Source organism: Leptinotarsa decemlineata, unplaced genomic scaffold (assembly GCF_025532065.1).
Source record: "Leptinotarsa decemlineata unplaced genomic scaffold, Ldec_3_MD MMD2_P_RNA_scaffold_11, whole genome shotgun sequence".
Classification (NCBI taxonomy): Eukaryota; Metazoa; Arthropoda; class Insecta; order Coleoptera; family Chrysomelidae; genus Leptinotarsa; species Leptinotarsa decemlineata.
Window position 1 is genome coordinate 2397746 of NW_027412525.1, and position 18116 is coordinate 2415861.

At 34.1% G+C, this 18116-nt stretch overlaps 1 protein-coding gene across 11 annotated transcripts in view; it reads left to right on the plus strand.

Moving 5' to 3' along the window:
• The window catches only part of LOC111515938 (protein FAM135A), a 72577-nt gene that overhangs the window by 47181 nt on the left and 7280 nt on the right, over positions 1-18116 (plus strand). For 9 of the 11 annotated variants that reach the window (XM_074169483.1, XM_074169471.1, XM_074169448.1 and 6 more), the window contains 4 exons: positions 350-1459; positions 11594-11821; positions 13753-13971; positions 14024-14363. In XM_074169483.1, the coding sequence (XP_074025584.1) occupies positions 350-1459; positions 11594-11821; positions 13753-13971; positions 14024-14363 (1897 nt within the window). The remainder of the gene's footprint in view (positions 1-349; positions 1460-11593; positions 11822-13752; positions 13972-14023; positions 14364-18116) is intronic. The other 2 variants (XM_074169505.1, XM_074169499.1) reach the window with 2 other exon arrangements.

The following is an 18116-nucleotide window of genomic DNA, read 5'->3' on the forward strand; positions in this document are numbered from 1 at the left end:
ATCTGATGTAATAGACTGCTGTGGCGAAAGCCTAACAACTTCGAGAGATAGCTATGTTTCGGTTTTCTGCATTTCTAATGATGTATTTGTATGAGGTAATGTCAATCCCTACCTTTTATGCCAGTGAAAGCAAAAAGAGTCATTTCTTTCTTCTGATGAAGAGAACCATGCACTGGTAGTATTTAACTCCACTAGATCTTCAGGCAGTATCTAATGTGCAATATCGAGAGGAACAAATGAAAATGGTCTATTTTACGACAAAATGATTCAATGCCACTTTACAATACTTGTCATATATTTCTGATGAAGCCCCAATTAATGGTTCTAAAATAATTTTTTTCATTTTCAGATACCGATATCTGGACTAAGTCCTCAAAACTCATAGACTTGGAAGAATCGAACTGTTCTTGTGGAATCGGCAAATTGTGGGATAACAGGAAAAGTTCGGAAAAAACGTTGGTAAACGTGGAACTGTATAATCCGGTAGATCCTTTGAATTTCAGCATTCCAGCAAGGCATAGCAAGTCTTTGGATCAACTAAAAATGTGTTCGCAAAATACCATACATTATTCCCTTAGTAATATTAGAGGCCAAAAAGGATTAAACATAAGTAGCGAGAGTAAAGGAAAATCTCATTTATACAAAAGAAATCCAATGCTGAAAAATGTTGCCAGTGAACACAATATAAGAAATCAAAAATATTTCATGCAAGACGACTTCGATTTGGATTCTTCGAAATATAAAGGGAACGTATGTAATTGTTCATTGAGGACCTACAATACCCTAGATTCTGCTAGAAAGTCGAAAAAACATATTGACGACATTATAAATATCGATATGTGTTTTGATTCGGGTAAGGCGATCGCAGAGAAAAAATACAAACAGTTCAGCATAAAGAATTTATCAAACGCCAAAGAGCAATATCAAACTCTAGTTAAGTCGATAAGCCAAACGCCTTCAGAAAGTACTCAAAATATATTCAGATCAAACTCGATACAATCGTTCTCGCCTAAGAAAAAAATATCTAACGGAATTAACAAATTCAACTCGCTGTTAACCAGAAGGATAAATAACAAAAAATCTTTAGAAAACGGTAGTAGATTAGTTAGTGAGAATATACCAGATCAAAAGAAAGAATCAAAAACCGTCTCGAACGGTAAACATTTCGAAATCTGTTCAACCAGCAGTTCAACCGAAAGTTTATCTACCGAAAATAACGAAACAGGGTCTAAATGTAAAGCTTTACTTTTTACTTCTAGTGGTGTCAGGAAGGTTCGTAGTACTTCTTGTATCTCTGAAGAGCTCGTTCCACCGATTATGTCAGGTACCGAATCACTGCCGAACATAACCGCAAAATTTGAAGAAAGGCTCTACCCCGAGATGAAATATTACAGCAGCTCCACTTCTTCTACGACCAGTGAACAAAGTGGGTGGATAACTTCGAGAAGTAGCTCTTTAGGTTTGTTTGAAAGTAGTATACAGCTAGAGTGGACTCAAATAAGACAAATATCAAATTTTAGAAAATGTTTTTCCACTAATCAATATCGAACTTGGCCAATAATAAATAGCTTTCATTTTTTTATCACTTGGAAGCCGCCTGACTTGTCTATTTCTCCCAAATATCCGGAAAACACTGAAGCATCATAGGTTTATTGCATTTTTTTTATCACGTCTTTTTCATGATACCCGTTGCAAAAATCTTGTGCCCTATACTAGTTTGCACAGAGTGGGTCAAATTTGACACTTTTAAAGGAAACCTCCTGTTTTCAAACTAGATTGAAGAAAACTGATAGCTCTGAGGGTCAAATTATATGACAAACTCAATGATGATAACCACATATCAATATCTATCATCGTTTCTGAATTTCAGCATGTTTTTCGAAAATTGTATTTTCTAAAAGTTGCTTTATTCCTGTCAAAAATTTCTTTTTTTCTTTATGTAGAATTCAATGATGTAAAAAACTTGTTTGTAAAATGAGATATCAATATATATTGAGGGAAAACTATTTTTTAAATAAGATACCTTGTATATTCCTGTATACAGGGTGTAACTAAATGAGTGTAAAACATTCAAGAAGGTGATTCTTCATCTAAAAAAAATATCGGATCTTTCACATAAAGAAATTTCATTGGAGCATCCCTTGTTAAGATACAGCCCCTTAGAAGGGGTACATAAAATTTGTATAACAATTTTTTCACAAGCACTAAAAAAGTTACAATATTGAAATTAACCTGACGTTTTGTACTACCAAAAAGACACTTAGCCAAAAATGTATTTGGTTTACACCATGGTTGTAAGGGGTGGAAAACGCAACCCCTAAAATTTATTTCCAATGTAACTTTTTGTCTTATTATTTGTTTACCATTTAAAAATGTATTTCCGATAGCCTGTTTCATTCTAAACAAAAAATGTCTCTTGGGTTTTTTGCCCAAAATGAACCAGTTCGCAGCAAAATATTATTTTAGGAACAACTACAGAGATACATCGTCATAAATGCGAAAATACGAAACTAATCTATCTAGTAGGTCGCTATTAGCGATAGTGATAATTAAATTGGTATGACCCTGTCAGTTTGTGAAATTTTGAAATCAAATTAATACTAATTGTGTTTTGGTGTTCTGTTCTTAATTTGTTACTTTAATAATTCACTTCTTATTAAAATGGCATACACAAATGAGGAAATGGCTGATATGCATTACGTTTACGGTATGTCGCAGGAGGATGGGTTAGAAGCTTCTAGAAGATATGCTGAAATGTATCCTCAACGGCAGCATCCTTCACATAGAATATTTGCTCGACTTCATCAACGATTACGAGAATATGGTTCATTCGACAAAAGAACGCAGGTTTGTGGTCGCCATCTAGAAGTACGAACACGACAGCTTGAGGAAGCAGTACTTAATTTGATTGAAGAACATCCTACTACCAGTACTAGAAAGGATGCTTTCCAGCTAAATGTTGATCATATGACGGTATTTCGAATTTTAAAGGAACAACTCTTATACCCTTACCATCTGCAACGAGTACAGGCACTGCTACCGCGGGACTTTCCGAACCCTCTTGAATTTTGCAATTGGATGCTGGAAATGATTAGAAGAAATCGTGACTTTTTGAAGACGATAGAATTCACCGACGAATGTAGTTTTTCTCGAGACAAGATTATTAATTTTCATAATTACCACATATGGCCTGATGAAAACCCTCACGCTATTGTCGAAACTAACCATCAAGAACAGTTTTCTCTTAACGTGTAGCTCGGAGTTATTGAGGATGATTTAATTGAGCCTCATTTTCTACCTACTCGATTAAATGGTGAGGCATACGTTCAATTTTTAAAGAGAGAGAAGTGCATCCAGTACTGCTGGAGGAAATTCCTTTGGGCGTCAGAAGGGATATGTTTTTTATGCATGATGGGGATCCCGCCCATTTAATCAAGTAGCACGTCAGCATTTAACTGAAACATATGTAAATCACTAGATAGGTCGAGGAGGACCACAGAAATGGCCCGCTCGATCCCCGGATCTCAACCCTCTCGATTTCTCTATTTCGGGCCATTTACAGCATTTGGTTTATTGTACTCCTGTTCGCGATGTACAGGAAACCGCATCATCGATGCGTGCATGGTAATCAGAGTGACTCCAGGAATATTTAAGCGAATACGTGGCTCAATGCGCCGACGTCTAGACGCATGCGTAATATCTGAAGATAGACATATTGAACATTTACTAAGATTTCTATATGTTGTGTGTTTTGTTATTAATAAATTAGTTTTGTTTATTACCCTTTATTTGTTTAATGCAGGTACTAACTACAAAATAACAATAAATCCAGTTCGCATTTATGACGATGTATCTCTGTAGTTGTTCGTAAAATGATTGTTTGCTGCGAACTGATTTATTTTGGGCAAAAACCCAAGAGACATTTTTTGTTTAGAATGAAACAGGCTATCGAAAATAAATTTTTTAATGGTAAACAAATAATAAGACAAAAAGTTACATTAGAAATAAATTTTAGGGGTTGCTTTTTCCACCCCTTACAACCATGGGGTAAACCAAATAAATTACTGGCTAAGTATCTTTTTGGTAGTACAAAACGTCAGGTTGATTTCAATATTGCAACTTTTTCAGTGCTTGTTATACAAATGTTATGTACCCCCTTTAAGGGATACCCCAATGAAGTTTCTTTATATGAAAGATCCTACTTTTTTTTCGGTGTGGAATCACCTCCGCAAATGTTTTACACTTATTCAGTTACACCTTGTATTTCAATAAAACTTAAAGTTACCATTTCAAAAATGTAGCACACTTGAGGTTTTGCTAGAGTCATTTGTGAAATACAAAACTTTTAGGTTTTTTCATGTGGACTTTGAGAAGTACACTTTGCTGAAGTAGGCTTTGGACGATGCGGCGATAAAACAAAATGCAAATCTTTACTGGTAGCTGTCAAATTTTGATTGAAGCAGTAAAGACACTCTTCAATTGGTATGAAAAATGGGATATGATAGTCTATTTCATACAAACCGGGGAACATGCAGAAGCAGTAAGCAAGAGGTATCCAGAGAGGTATCCAAAGAGCAGACAACCTTTTAGAAGAAAAGACATTTTCGCAAGATTGCGACACAACCTAATTGATGGTATCCAATTTGATAAAAAAGGCCAAAATTATATGAATCAAATAGAGATAAGGAGTTGGATGAAATAGTCGTTTTAGGAGCTGTTAAGAATAATCCCAAAAAGTCAACCCGAAATTTGAAAATATCAACAGGCCTACCGAGAACTAACTTTGGGAGGATTTTGAAGAAACACAAATTCAAGCCATACAGACCAGGAGACTTTGAACGCCGCATGGCTTTTTGCTAGTGATTCCTGGAAAGTTTTAGCCAAGTGCGTGATTTTTCGTTAAATTGTATTTGGACAGACGAAGCTTATTGTAGAGCAGAGAAGTCAAGGAAGAACATACTTTGCATTACACGTGACCAAGTATTGCATTTTGTAGAAAAACTTACATTTAATACGATGTTCTTTATTATTATTGTTGAAGTTTCATTAATTAGTAGTAAATATAGTATGAATTGTTATCAGTTTTATTGAAACTATGTGTTTTAATGACTGCTGTGAAAATCTTTCTCAACATTTGATAGCTACTACTGAAAAATTTCTTTCTGTTTTATCCATCATATCCATTGATATCTCATTTGAAAAAATTGGTTTTTCATATTTATTTTATTTATTTATTTCATATTTATTTATTCGATTGATACACAAAAATCCAGAAAATAAGAATAAAACGTTAACGAAGAGACAGATATAAAGACAGTAATTGCAGTACATAAAGTAAAAATTATGTATAAAATAGCATCTAAGTGAATTAACACTTGTGTTATGCTACAAAGCAATACTAGTTAATATAAAATTAATGTTGTGTACAGATAATTAGGAAATAATTCAGTGGCAGTGTATCTATTGGTGTTCTAATATTCTGATAAATTCAGAGTAATTTTCGAAGATACATTTTTTTGATTCTATAGAAAATGTTTTTATAATTTTTAATATATTTTATCCTTAGGGGTAGAATATTACAAATTTTAGGTATTGTGTAAGTTAAAAAGTGATGACAAATATTATTATTGAATTTTGGAGTTTGTTGTACTTCTAGTAATATAAACTGTGGGAACATAATCATGAAAATAGAAGGGGATATATTTTTAGGAGTGATTAATTTTTGAGAAAGAAAGTTTTTGGCTTTCTACTACTCCATCTTGATACAAAAAAAAGGATGAGGGAATCTTCCAAAGAAAGGAAGGAAGTAATCAATTTGAAAATAAGTAACTCTATACATGGATGTGTAGATCATGCATAGAAGTAACTTTCAGACACAAACTGAAAAAAATTCCTCCTGAAACAGTTACTTTCAGATAAACATTGAATTACACGAGAGAAAAAAAATTATTTCAAAACAACTTCTGTATGAACACTGAATTATACAGAAGACACTTTTCTCTACTCAGTTTGTATTTCAAACATTCGTTCTGGAATAGAAATCAGATATCATTCACATGAGTTCTACTTTAAATGAATGGTAACAAATTGCACTTACATGGAACACTGTCATCCTCACTGGTATACATCGATGTTTCGCCTTAAGACACTTTCCCCAAGGCTCTTCAGTACCAAATTGGATAACATTATAGAAAATACACACAATTCATTCATGAATTACGTATTTGAATGTCACGGAATAAGCTTGATCTGCTTATGTCATCGATGACATAAATGTGTATCAAGATGGAGTAGTAGAAAGCCAAAAATTCCCAATAATTATGAAATATTTTAAAATATTATTTTACTTCATTGAATTCTACGTAAAAAAGTGCTTTGGAAATGTTTTCATAGGAAAAAGAAATTTTTGACAGGAAAAAAGTAACTGACAAACAATGATATATATCGAAATGCGGTTTTCACCATTGAGTTTATCATAAAATTTGACACCCAGACACAATCATCAGTTTTGATCTATCTAGTTTGAAAACAGGGGTTTCCCTTCAAAAGTGTCCAATTTAGCCCACTCTGTACAGGTCCCTGACTGGATGTATGTCATATTTTTCTGGACGAGCTGTTTTTGTCCTTCCTTACATTGCCTGCAGTTGAAGTCTCCATTTCACAGCCCTATTTGTGTCCAGTGAGTAGTCGTTCAATTGTTCCAAGACGATTCCTGCTTTATTAAAACGATTCTCTTCTCGGACGGTTCCTTCATAAAGATTTTACCGTGTGTGTTTCCGAGTATTTTCCCAGTACTCGCTATGTTTTTATAGACTCTCTTTTCAATTCAGTTCCGTACCAAAGAGGTACCTCCGCAGCTGGTTCATGGCCAATATATGGGGTTGATGATCCATATCGGGCTCACTCATCGACTTTCCTGCATTACTTGCTTGTTCTCGCACCCAGTATATAATCAATATATTCCTTTTCTGTAAAGTTCTTCGTGATATTCCCAGACCAGTCTGGATGTCATTTTTAGGTTCGTCAGTACCCCAAGTGCAACCTGTCTGTCTGTGAAAATGTTCTTCGCTTATTTCGTGGAGGCCTCAAATTGATGTACCTTGCACATTGCAAGGTTGCATACATTTTAGCCAGCAAGACTGATGCGTACTGGCAGAGTCAGTAACCGGAAAGGAAGATTTCTCCGCACAAATTCTAGCTCCCATTCAATGTTCGGTTTTGACTCGTCTGTGTACCAGACCTTCCTGCCGAGCGTGTTCTCAGGATGACTGTTCATTCTCTACTCTTCACGGTTTGAGACTTTACCCGCGAAGTTTGTGTCAAACATGTGTTTCGATTGACATGTGCTCTGAGAACATGTTTATTCTCTCCTCCACATATTCCAAATATTCTCTTTTGCCCGATCGCATGTAACTCTGCCAGTTTTTAACTCTGAATTTTCCCAACCTTGCTTCCTTCGTTATTACTAGATGTAAATGAGAAAGGTTCGAAAGTCTCCAATGCAGCTATAGGAGTAGGTTTGATTTCTCTTATCATTCCCAAACATGCAAGTCTTTGCACTCTGGTCAATTTGTTAGTAGTGGTCGTTTGTTTCATCTTTGGCCATCAGACTATAGATGCATATGGTGTCATGGGTTTAATCACCATGGTGTAGAGCCAATATATCATATCTGGTTTGATGTATTTCCGTAGATGCATCTAGTCAGCACCAGTACTACCTCCGACTTTCTTTTAACTCTTTCTAGACGTTGGTACCAGGTCAACCTGGGATCTAGTATCTTCCGGTCGTTACTGACAAAATGTCTTAGCTAGTAATTACTTCATTCGTAATCTTCAAAACTACCAACTTACTCCATCCTTTCCAGTCTCTTTCATATTGAATTGATTATATTTGATTCGTTTAAATCTCCAAGATTTACCATACGCTTAAACCGAATGGATTTTTCGCAACCACTGTGAAATTTTCTTTGTTCAATCCACGCTTTTTTCTATTTCGCTTAGACAATACTGCAATAGCTCCAACACTTTAAAATTTTGATATCACAAAAAAAAAGTGAGATCCTTGGCTTTCCTTAGCTTTGAAAAAAATATTGAAAACTTCCTAAGAAGTACTCAGTACCCAAGTTTTAGGCAACTCGAAAGATGTTGTGAAAAAGTATGAGACTCATGAAATTAGTTGAGATGACATATCGTCTCCTGTCTTCAAATCTGCGTTTTCTCAACCGCTCGTCAATGTGCTTCTCCCACTTGAAATATGTGTGACATTCTTAATTCTCAAAATGTTATTCATCAGTAACTCCATATCGAGAGGATTCATCTTTCTGTAATGTAATATTGATCATATTATTCATGAAATCAATTTTTGAAGGAACCTCCTCATAAAATTGAATTTCAGTGCGCCAATATCATTTAGGAAAGCAAAGTGATATTCAAGTATCAAATCCAATTCATTCACATTAGAATGATATCCCCAAAACTGAAAATGACTGTCATGTCATTTCACTCTCAAAACTCCATAGCAATATCACAATTGACTTACAGGAGTTTTTTGTTCAAATTATCCAATCGTTTATTTTATAATCTTCTAAGAGCACAATATATCGTTTATAATCATTTTTCCTTGTTTCGAATAAATTAAGTCAGATCTTGGTAACAATAGAAACTTTTGTTTTTTCATTCGCTAATTCCTTCTATGCCGTTCATTTATTTCATGATAATGGCAGCCCATCTATCTTACAATTCTCTCTCCAACCACAGTCATTATTGTTATTTGCTCATTTAGTGAGTTGAATTTACTTTACCTATCAATTCGAAGATATGCAGTGTGCTTATTAAACATGCGACAAAAGGGACTATTTTTTGGACTATTCTAAGGATATTTCATTCTTTGATGATTTTTAATAGGGTGCTTTGTTTCCAAGATATGGGGCGAAAAAGAATTTCAACAATAACAATTCATTACCAAAAATGACATGTAATTTTTCTTAATCTACAAGAACTGTTGAAAATAACTACCCCCCCCGCTCGGATGCAAGAATCCAATCTTCTCCTCGTCGACTCCAGAAATCTTTCAAAAACACAAAAACACCAGGATCGTTTCTGATTGCGTTACACCCAGTAATTATTTGATTTCTCAAATCTTACACATCTTCCACTGGAGTAGTATACACTATGACTTTAGGTGGCCCCATAGGAAATAATCCAACGATCTCCGTATGTTACTGTTAAAAAACTCTCGAGCCAATATGCCAAAATGCGCTGGTGCACCATCATGCATAAACCACATTGCATTTCTTGTAAACAATGGTACATCCTCCAGAAACTGAGATAGCGTTTGTTCCAAAAAGTTGCGGTATACCTCGCGGGTAAGTCTTCCTGGCAGAAATACCGGTCCAATTAGGAAGTCACCTACAATTCCCACCCAATAGTTTAACGAGAACTGATATTGAAAGCGATCTTCAAGCACCTCATGTGGATTTTCGTCAGCCCAAACATGATTATTGTGAAAATTCCTTAGGGCATTTCTTGAAAAATTGGCTTCATCGGTAAAAAGAATAATCGTCAGTGGTTGAGGGATTTGAACGAATGTGCGCTAAAACCATTGACAGAATGCAATAACGTGGAAGAAAATCTGCAAGAAGAAGTGCCTGAACTCATTGTATGTGGTATGGGTACAACAAATAGTCACTAAGAATGTTCCAAAATTGTCCCGTTACTTACATTTAACGTATTTGCAATTTTTCGAGTAGAGATACCTGGATCTTCTATCATGGACAGCACATTCTCTTCTACTTTTACCGTTCTTACTGGTATTTGCCTTCTTGGACTCCATTTCGCTCCAATGCTCCGGTTTCACGAAGTCGTTGATATATATTTTGGAATGTTTTTCTATTAGGCACATTACGATTAGGAAATCGTGCTCTGTACTACCGCCTGGCTTCCAATGAATTGCCATCAGCAAGTCCATAAATGAAATGCATGTCAGCCATGTCTGCGTTACTATAGCCATTCATAATGGGGGACCTCAAATATAAAACACAGAAAATGCACGTCAAATAGACAAAGTCAATCAGTTTCAACCTACGAGACATACTATTCAAATTGAATGTCTGCAGCCGTTTGTAGTAATCGGAATGTTGTTGATAGGCACCAACGGAATTGTTAGATTTTTTATTACTTGGTAGGTCCAGTGAAGTACTCTATACTTTTATTTCGACTACGGTAATAATTTTAAAATTACCAAAATTGTTATTGTCGAATTTTTTTTTCGCCCTGTATCTTCGAAAAAATTCGCCATATCAAAAATCATCAAAGGACAAAATATCCTTAGAATAGTCCAAGAAATAGTCCCTTAATTTTTTGCCGCATGTTTAATAAACACCCTGTATATAAAAAAATATTACGGTGATTGATGGAAAGATATTTTTTCTTATTGAAATTCACTTCTGATACTACCTACGACTTTCATTGTCTCAATTAAAATTACCGTCGTATTATATGGATGTTTTTATTTATATCTTTATTCGAAATTAAACCCTGGCATGTGATTAGTATTATCTGTCAATGTTTTTTTCAAAACATTTCTGAAGTTGGTTCATTTTTGATAATATTGAAAAAAGTTATCAGAAAAAGATCTCTCAAAGCCAATATGACACATTTTCGTCACAATATCATCGTAATAAATGTAAGTTTTGCTAAAAAACCCAAATAGGACTATCAACATTTGGTCACCTGTAATACAAAGTATTTTTTGGCCCTGTATAAGGTAATCGCAAAGATAGTTATCTTTGCGATATCTAAAAGTATAACGTTATAATTGAGCCAGATGAGAACACACTGTCATCAGTAAAGTCTGCATCAAGTGAATAATAAATTTTTCTTCAACTTCACGAAACGTTCATCTAGTTGAAACAATTCAATTTGAAATTATTTTCAATCAAACTATTTTCTAAAAATTAATGGTAAAAACAAATACACAAATAAACTTTTGTATCTCGTGTAACCAAATTTGTATAGCTATTTTTGGATTTTTTGTAGTGCCTGCCATTCAACATGGCACATACAATCTATAAAAAAAATTGTCAAACAACTAAAATCATCTTGGGCAACTGAAATTTCGTAAATGGACCAAAAATTGTATTTTTTTTTTCGATATATTGAGATATATTATAATGATTAATTTTTTGGCAGTTAAACAAATCATATGAACATCTATAATTTTCATGTCGATTAAAGCATAAATTAATGCAAAGTCAAATTTATAATAAGACTATATATTATTAAAAATTTCCATAAACTGTCAGCTTTTCTGGTCACACTCTATATGGAAATTATTGTTAACTCATGTTATTCAACTGACATATGTGTTCCTCCTATAGCTGTTCCTCATAATCCGTTTGTCCAAATAACTGAAACAAATTCAATTAGTTTGGACCAACTGTCAACTATTTAATGACTCGGTCTTGATTCTGACTTCACTTTCGTTAATCATCTACTGACGAATATTTCAGTTTAACTAAAAAAATCTGAGTTATCAAAAAAGTTGTCGGAGGTCTAAATTATCTACAGAACCTACAACTCAATACATTTTCAGCTTCCAGTACTGACATAACCAATCCTCTTACAATAGCTGCGGTGCATCTAGAAAGTATTGCGAAAAGGCAATTCACCAACACGGAAGGAAAACGCAGCAAAGACAAACGTAAAGGAGAAAAACCTTCCAAAAGTAAATCAAATATATTTAATATAGATAGTGATAGTTCGACTAATGGATTTAGTAAAATACATCAAAAGCACGATCCGTATTTTTCCCTCTTCAAAGGTAAATCACTGTTAGTCTTATATCCAATGAAACAATTAGGTACGTACTCTCATCTGTTATTTAAAGATGACGAAGATTATACGACAGATAATATATTCGTAGATAAATTATAACTAGGCTTCCTAACTGAATTGCTAACTGGTTGACACCGTTGAATAATGAACATTCTAAGTAATTTCATTGAATAAACTTCCTCAATTTGCTATTCATAGAAAATAAGCGTTAGCTGAAAGAATATGACACAAATATTTGGAAAAACATAGATTACTTACTTTTTAGCCTTATCAGATGAGCAAGCAGTACTAATACACCCTCATCATTCATTCAATTATTTTAATACCCAACAGAATCAAATTACCCTAACAAAAATTTGTCACATCCATGGTTACTGAGATTGCAAGAATGTTGGGAAGAATCTGTGCTTATAGTAGCTGTTGAGGGAAAAATTATGTTCACCATTCCGTATAATAGATTAGCTGATTTTCTTTGCTATAATGTCTTTTTAGAGCCAGCGTTATTCTTAGCTGAACCAACATCTTTACAACTTGAGTATACCCTGAGGGAATCAGGGTATACTCAGGGTATACGAATTATAATTCGAAATATTCATCTCTCCCAACTTCACTAGTAGTAACTAGAAAATACTTGCCGGAAAACAACTACTTTCCTGGTTGATACCAGGCATTCCTCCATTAGGAAATTCTTGCAAACGTTTCACATTCGTTCAGTAGCAGTACCTGAAATGAATTCAATGTCCGTCGTGTTCTTAGCGAAGGAAGTGGTTGTTGTTCAGAAAACATTTACCAGATCCTACTATACAGGGAAGTTATGAGATGTAAGCCGAGTTTTAATAGTGTCAAAAATCTTAAATTTCTGATAGGCACTTCTGACGAGTCAGAATCAAAATGAGTTTCTTGTATGAAATTTTTCCATAAAATATTTTTTTGATAAATCGTGTGAAATGTACTACCTATTATATAACAATTAATGTGACTTCCACCCTTATTCAATGTATTGAATGGGCTTACACTATCGAATGTACATGGGATATGAACATTTTGGGACAAAATCCTTTCTGTTTCATGATTTTTATTGTCGTTGACAAATTAATGTATGAGTGAAAAAATAATGATGCAAATTTTAACATTTAATCTGATTTGAACAATTGACAAAACGTTTTTTTGGAAGAACTCTCCGCATACCTGTCCCACAAATCAACGCTTCGGGCAACACTTCTCTCTGCCATTCTTCACGCTTATATTCAAGACTCAACTTTTAAAATCTAGGCAACCATAGATATGACAAAAATTTTCGCTAATGCAACCTAATACTTCTGTGTGTGGGGAATTTGCTTTTCTAATATATAAAAATGGATGTTTGTTGGTTGGTTGGTTGGTTGGTTGGTTGGTTGGTTGGTTGGTTGGTTGGTTGGTTGGTTGGTTGGTTGGTTGGTTGGTTGGTTGGTTGGTTGGTTGGTTGGTTGGGTGGTTGGTTGGTAAGTGATAAACTTCTACGTCGCTCAACCGATCGTGATGAAACTTGACATGTATAAGTAATATTTCATAGAGAAGATTTTTAGGCTATCAATTTTTCTGTAACTCGCCAGTAGATGGCGCTGTAGAACAATTTTTTGAAAGCACTGTTCTATAACGCTGCGCACGCCTAAGTTCGTTGATTCTAATTCTGTCAAAACATTGGAACAGCAGCGATACAGCAACATAGTACTAATTAGTACTACAACTACCAAATTCTACACGGGCGAAGCCGCGGGCAACAACTAGTATTCAATAAAGTTAAATTAAAATCAATATTATTCAACTTTTGGCAACTCATCGACATAATCTTTTTAATCGTCAAACAACAGATGAGGGTAATATCGGATCCTAGACTATTTGTTTTTGAACCACCATCAAAGTGACTTTCACTTTCAGGCTGTGATTTCAATCAAAGTAGTGTTTGCGAGACTTTCGCTCTTCCCCCTCCGAAACAATTTAGAGATTTAGAGTCACCGTCAAGTTCTGTAACTAACGGCACTAACGAAGAAGAAATCAACGCAGTAGATAATCTTTTATACCATGTCGTAGATACCCAAACGAATCTCGAGAGAAGACCAAGTCAATTTAATTTGAAACCACAAGATGAGACTGAAGGTAAACAGAATTTCATTTTTCCCACAAATAAACTATATTTTAATTTTTTCAGATTTCCATTTTTTTAAAGACAACACCGAGTCCCTAAAAATATTCCTGAAGGCCAAAAAAGAATTCAAAAGTCAATTAAGCTTTCCGGGCTTATTATATTCAGATTTGAATTCTTTTGCTTCCACCGTTCCCTATTTTCACATCAGCGATGAATTCAGGATATTTTCTCCGGAAGGTATGCATTTAGTCGTTTGCGTGCATGGTTTGGATGGAAATTCGGCGGACCTGAGACTTGTCAAGACTTATTTAGAATTAGGATTACCAGGAGCCTATTTGGATTTTCTGATGTCGTCGGGAAATCAGGGAGATACATTCAGCGACTTCGACACAATGACTGATCGGTAAGTAGACGCTGTGAATACCATGTCAATATCACCTCTTAGGAACAGTCTCTTAGGAACATTAACACTTATAAGAAGAATTAATGATGATTACAAACTTAATAGATAAAAGACCCTAATCAAGTACCATAAAAAGCCTTATGTCAAGAATATCTCTGAAAAACTTGATACAGTGCTGCAGAATGGAAATTCAAAATTGCCTTGCAAATTACAACACAGTTGGGCAACACTTTTTCACATGACAAAGACTAAAATGCCTCACCGTTTCATCGGTATCACTGGCATCGACTACTATGGTCATTAGTCTCGAGTTCTTGGTTGGCCTGTAAATAACTTTACGAACCACCTGAAGAGCATCTCATGATCATTCACAGTTAGTTATGTAACGTTATATATCAATGTGTATATCAATCAACTATAGGGTAAATAATACCAAAGTATTCAATTTAAACAGTGAAAACAGATAAATAACCAGTGCTTGTGAAGGCATCCCAAACAGACAAAGGAACCACGTGGCCATCCACGTGTCGTCCCTGCCCGTCCAGTACGTCGTAGGAGGCTAGAGCTCGAAATTTAAATCGACCTGAATTTTTTGAAATATGGAAACGTGTGGAAAGTGCAATAAAAAGTTTGAAAATGGTCAGTTATTTGCATGTGATAGTTGTAAACCATTACTGTGCAGTGAATGTGGAAACTTAACAGTATCCGAAATAAAATGTATGCAGTTGAAAACCAGGAGAAAACCAAATACCAGACAAATGAAGACAATTCCCAAATATCAAATGCAACTAGTGAATGTTAGATACCAGACATGGAAGAAGTAATATCTGAAATGCTGGATAGGCAAAATAGAACCTCAAATTTAATAATTTACAATATTAATGAATCACAGAAAAATAGGCAAAATGAACGTAACTCCGAAGATAAGCAGGCAGTTGAATTCATTTCAGAGGATTATAATGTTAACAAAAACAATATTAAACTATTCAGGCTTGGAAAATTCAATGGAGCAAAAATTAGGCCACTTAAAGTTATTCTGAGCTCTCCAGAAGACGCTAAACTTGTTTTTAAAAATAAATCAACAAAAATCCCAGAAATAAAAATATCCGGAGACCAAACCAAAGCTCAACAAGAATATTTTAAACGTATTGAACCCAAACTTGAAGAGTTCATAAGAAATGGTGATGATTCAAAAACAATAAAATTTATCAACAATAAACCAACCATAGTAAACAAAAATATTACTTCACAACTAAAAAACCGATAAAGGACCCTTATATCCACCTCTTTAATGATATCATATACATGAACGCCCAAAGTTTGCTGCATAAAATTGACCAAGTTCAAATAAGCATTTTATATTTCTCTCCAAAAATAATTCTAGTTAGTGAGGCTACAATAACTAGTGAAATTGAAGATTCAGAGATCAAACTTGATGGTTGTAGTCACATTCGATGTGATTCTACAAATCGGCAAACCGGGGGTGTTGTGATTTATGTGAAGGATGGTATACAGTGTTCAACAAAGAAGACTTACATTTTAAAAGACAATTACTGGTGCAAGGTCATAAGAGTAACTTTTGGTGTATGTGTCAATGGTTGGTGAGTTCTCTTTATCATTCTCCATCTAGCTCGGATTCTATATTCATAGAAAGCCAGGAAAATATCTCTGATGATATCTTTGTCAATGATAAGCGTTACATTCTTGTAGGAGATTTTAATTTAGATTTCTTGAATAACAGTTTTCATGTGAAAAAAAATCAAATCTATGTTTTTGCAATATGGAATTGATCAACTAGTACTGGATCCTACCAGAATTACTAATAACAGTGAGACTCTAATTGATTATGTACTAACTAATAATAATTATGCAAACTGTTTTATCCATCCCACTCCTAAAATAAGTGACCATTCATTGATAGTGATAGTGATAGTGAGCGAAATTTGGATGAAATAAAACTAGATTTAATTTCATGTGATTGGGATTTGAGTTCATATATTTCATATTGTCATATATTTCAATTTACTTAAAAACTGTTATCGATAAAGTTGCACCAATTCAAGTCTGTCACTATGAAAGTAACATTCCATGGTTTGACAACGAAATTCATATTAAAATAAAACAACGTGATCAGATATATAAGGATTTTATTGAAACTATTGAGGTGAATAGAAATGTCAAATGGAAATAATTTAAGAAACAGACAAATGGAATAGTAAATTTATTAAAAAAGAAAATAGAACAATACTTCTTCGATAGAGTAGATATGTATAAAAATAACTCTCAACTGATGTGGAAAACATTAAAAAATCGTATAAACATGAATTGCCAAAACTTTCCGAGCTGTATAGAATTTAATTTAACAAACCAGAAGTATGTTGTTAATAATAAAACTGAAATAGTAAACTAATTTAATTACTACTTCATTACTAGTATTCAGCAATTGTTGATAGTATAGATAATGTTCAAGATTGGAAATTCAATAATTATAATCTATATCCTAATTTTTCCAAGTTTCACATATTAACAATGAATGAATTACGTCTAATTGTTAACTCCTTAGACAACAAAAACAATGTTCATGAGATCTTAAATTCCAAAATGCTCAAAGTCATTTTTGAAACATGTGGACATATAATTTTAAACCTTGTAAATACTTCCGCACCACCTTGCCTCTGATCTGTCGGACCTAGCACAGCATAGAAGTAAACACAAGTAAGTTCACTCTCCGCCATATTTGGGTCAAGATTTCCCACCTCGAATTTTATGCGCGGCCGAACTACAGCACAACCGACTAAATCTGAGGCGTTTACCAAGCGAGCCAAATTGAGGCATGGAATATTATTACAGAGTAAGTCGTTGTAAGTGGTGGTTTTGTTTTTGTGAAAAATTTGTATCTAGTTTCAAAATGAGCAAGTGTCGAGCTTTGGGTTGTTGTAATTTGCAGGGTGATGTCGGCATTCATTTTTTTTTTCGATTTCCAATTGACAAAAAAAGGTTATGTTTTTCTATTATTTATTATGTAAGATTGAAGTGATGAACATATAACAAAATCATAAAATAAATTGTTATAGACCATATATAGTGGAGTGATTAAAAATCAATAACTTCAGTAATCAAGATAAGGACTGCAACATTTGTTTCGATGAAATGAGCATCAAGTCACACTTATTCTACAATATAGGAAAGGATAGAATAGTTGGTTTTGAGGAATTATAGCAGAATATGTCTTGGTAGTCACGGCAAAAGGCATACATTCGAACTGGAAACAGCCTGTTGCATACTTTTTTCCAATTCATCCACATCAATACTGAATATAAAAAGTATTGTTGATTGAAGCTGTTAGGCAGTTATCAAAAATTGGATTGAGAGTTAGAGGTATCATTTCAGATTCAGGTCCTAATTTTTATAAACTTGCCAAAAAGGATCTCTAAGTGACTGTAGAGCATCCATATTTCTTTATTGATGAGAAAAAAATATTTTACTTTTTTAATACTCCTTCCTCATTTGCTGAGATGTAGCAAAAACCATTTTTTATGACTTTTTGAAATTTGATGAATTTACAACAAACAAAAGTCCTCTTGGACAACTTTACAACTTGGATAAGGAAAATCAATATAGACTAGCACCCAAACTTACTGATTCTCATTCACTTTCAAGTAACTTTCAAAGGATGAAGATTGCATTAGCCATTCAAGTTTTCAGTCATTCGGTAGCTACAGCGATGAATATAAAAATATTTTCAATAAATTA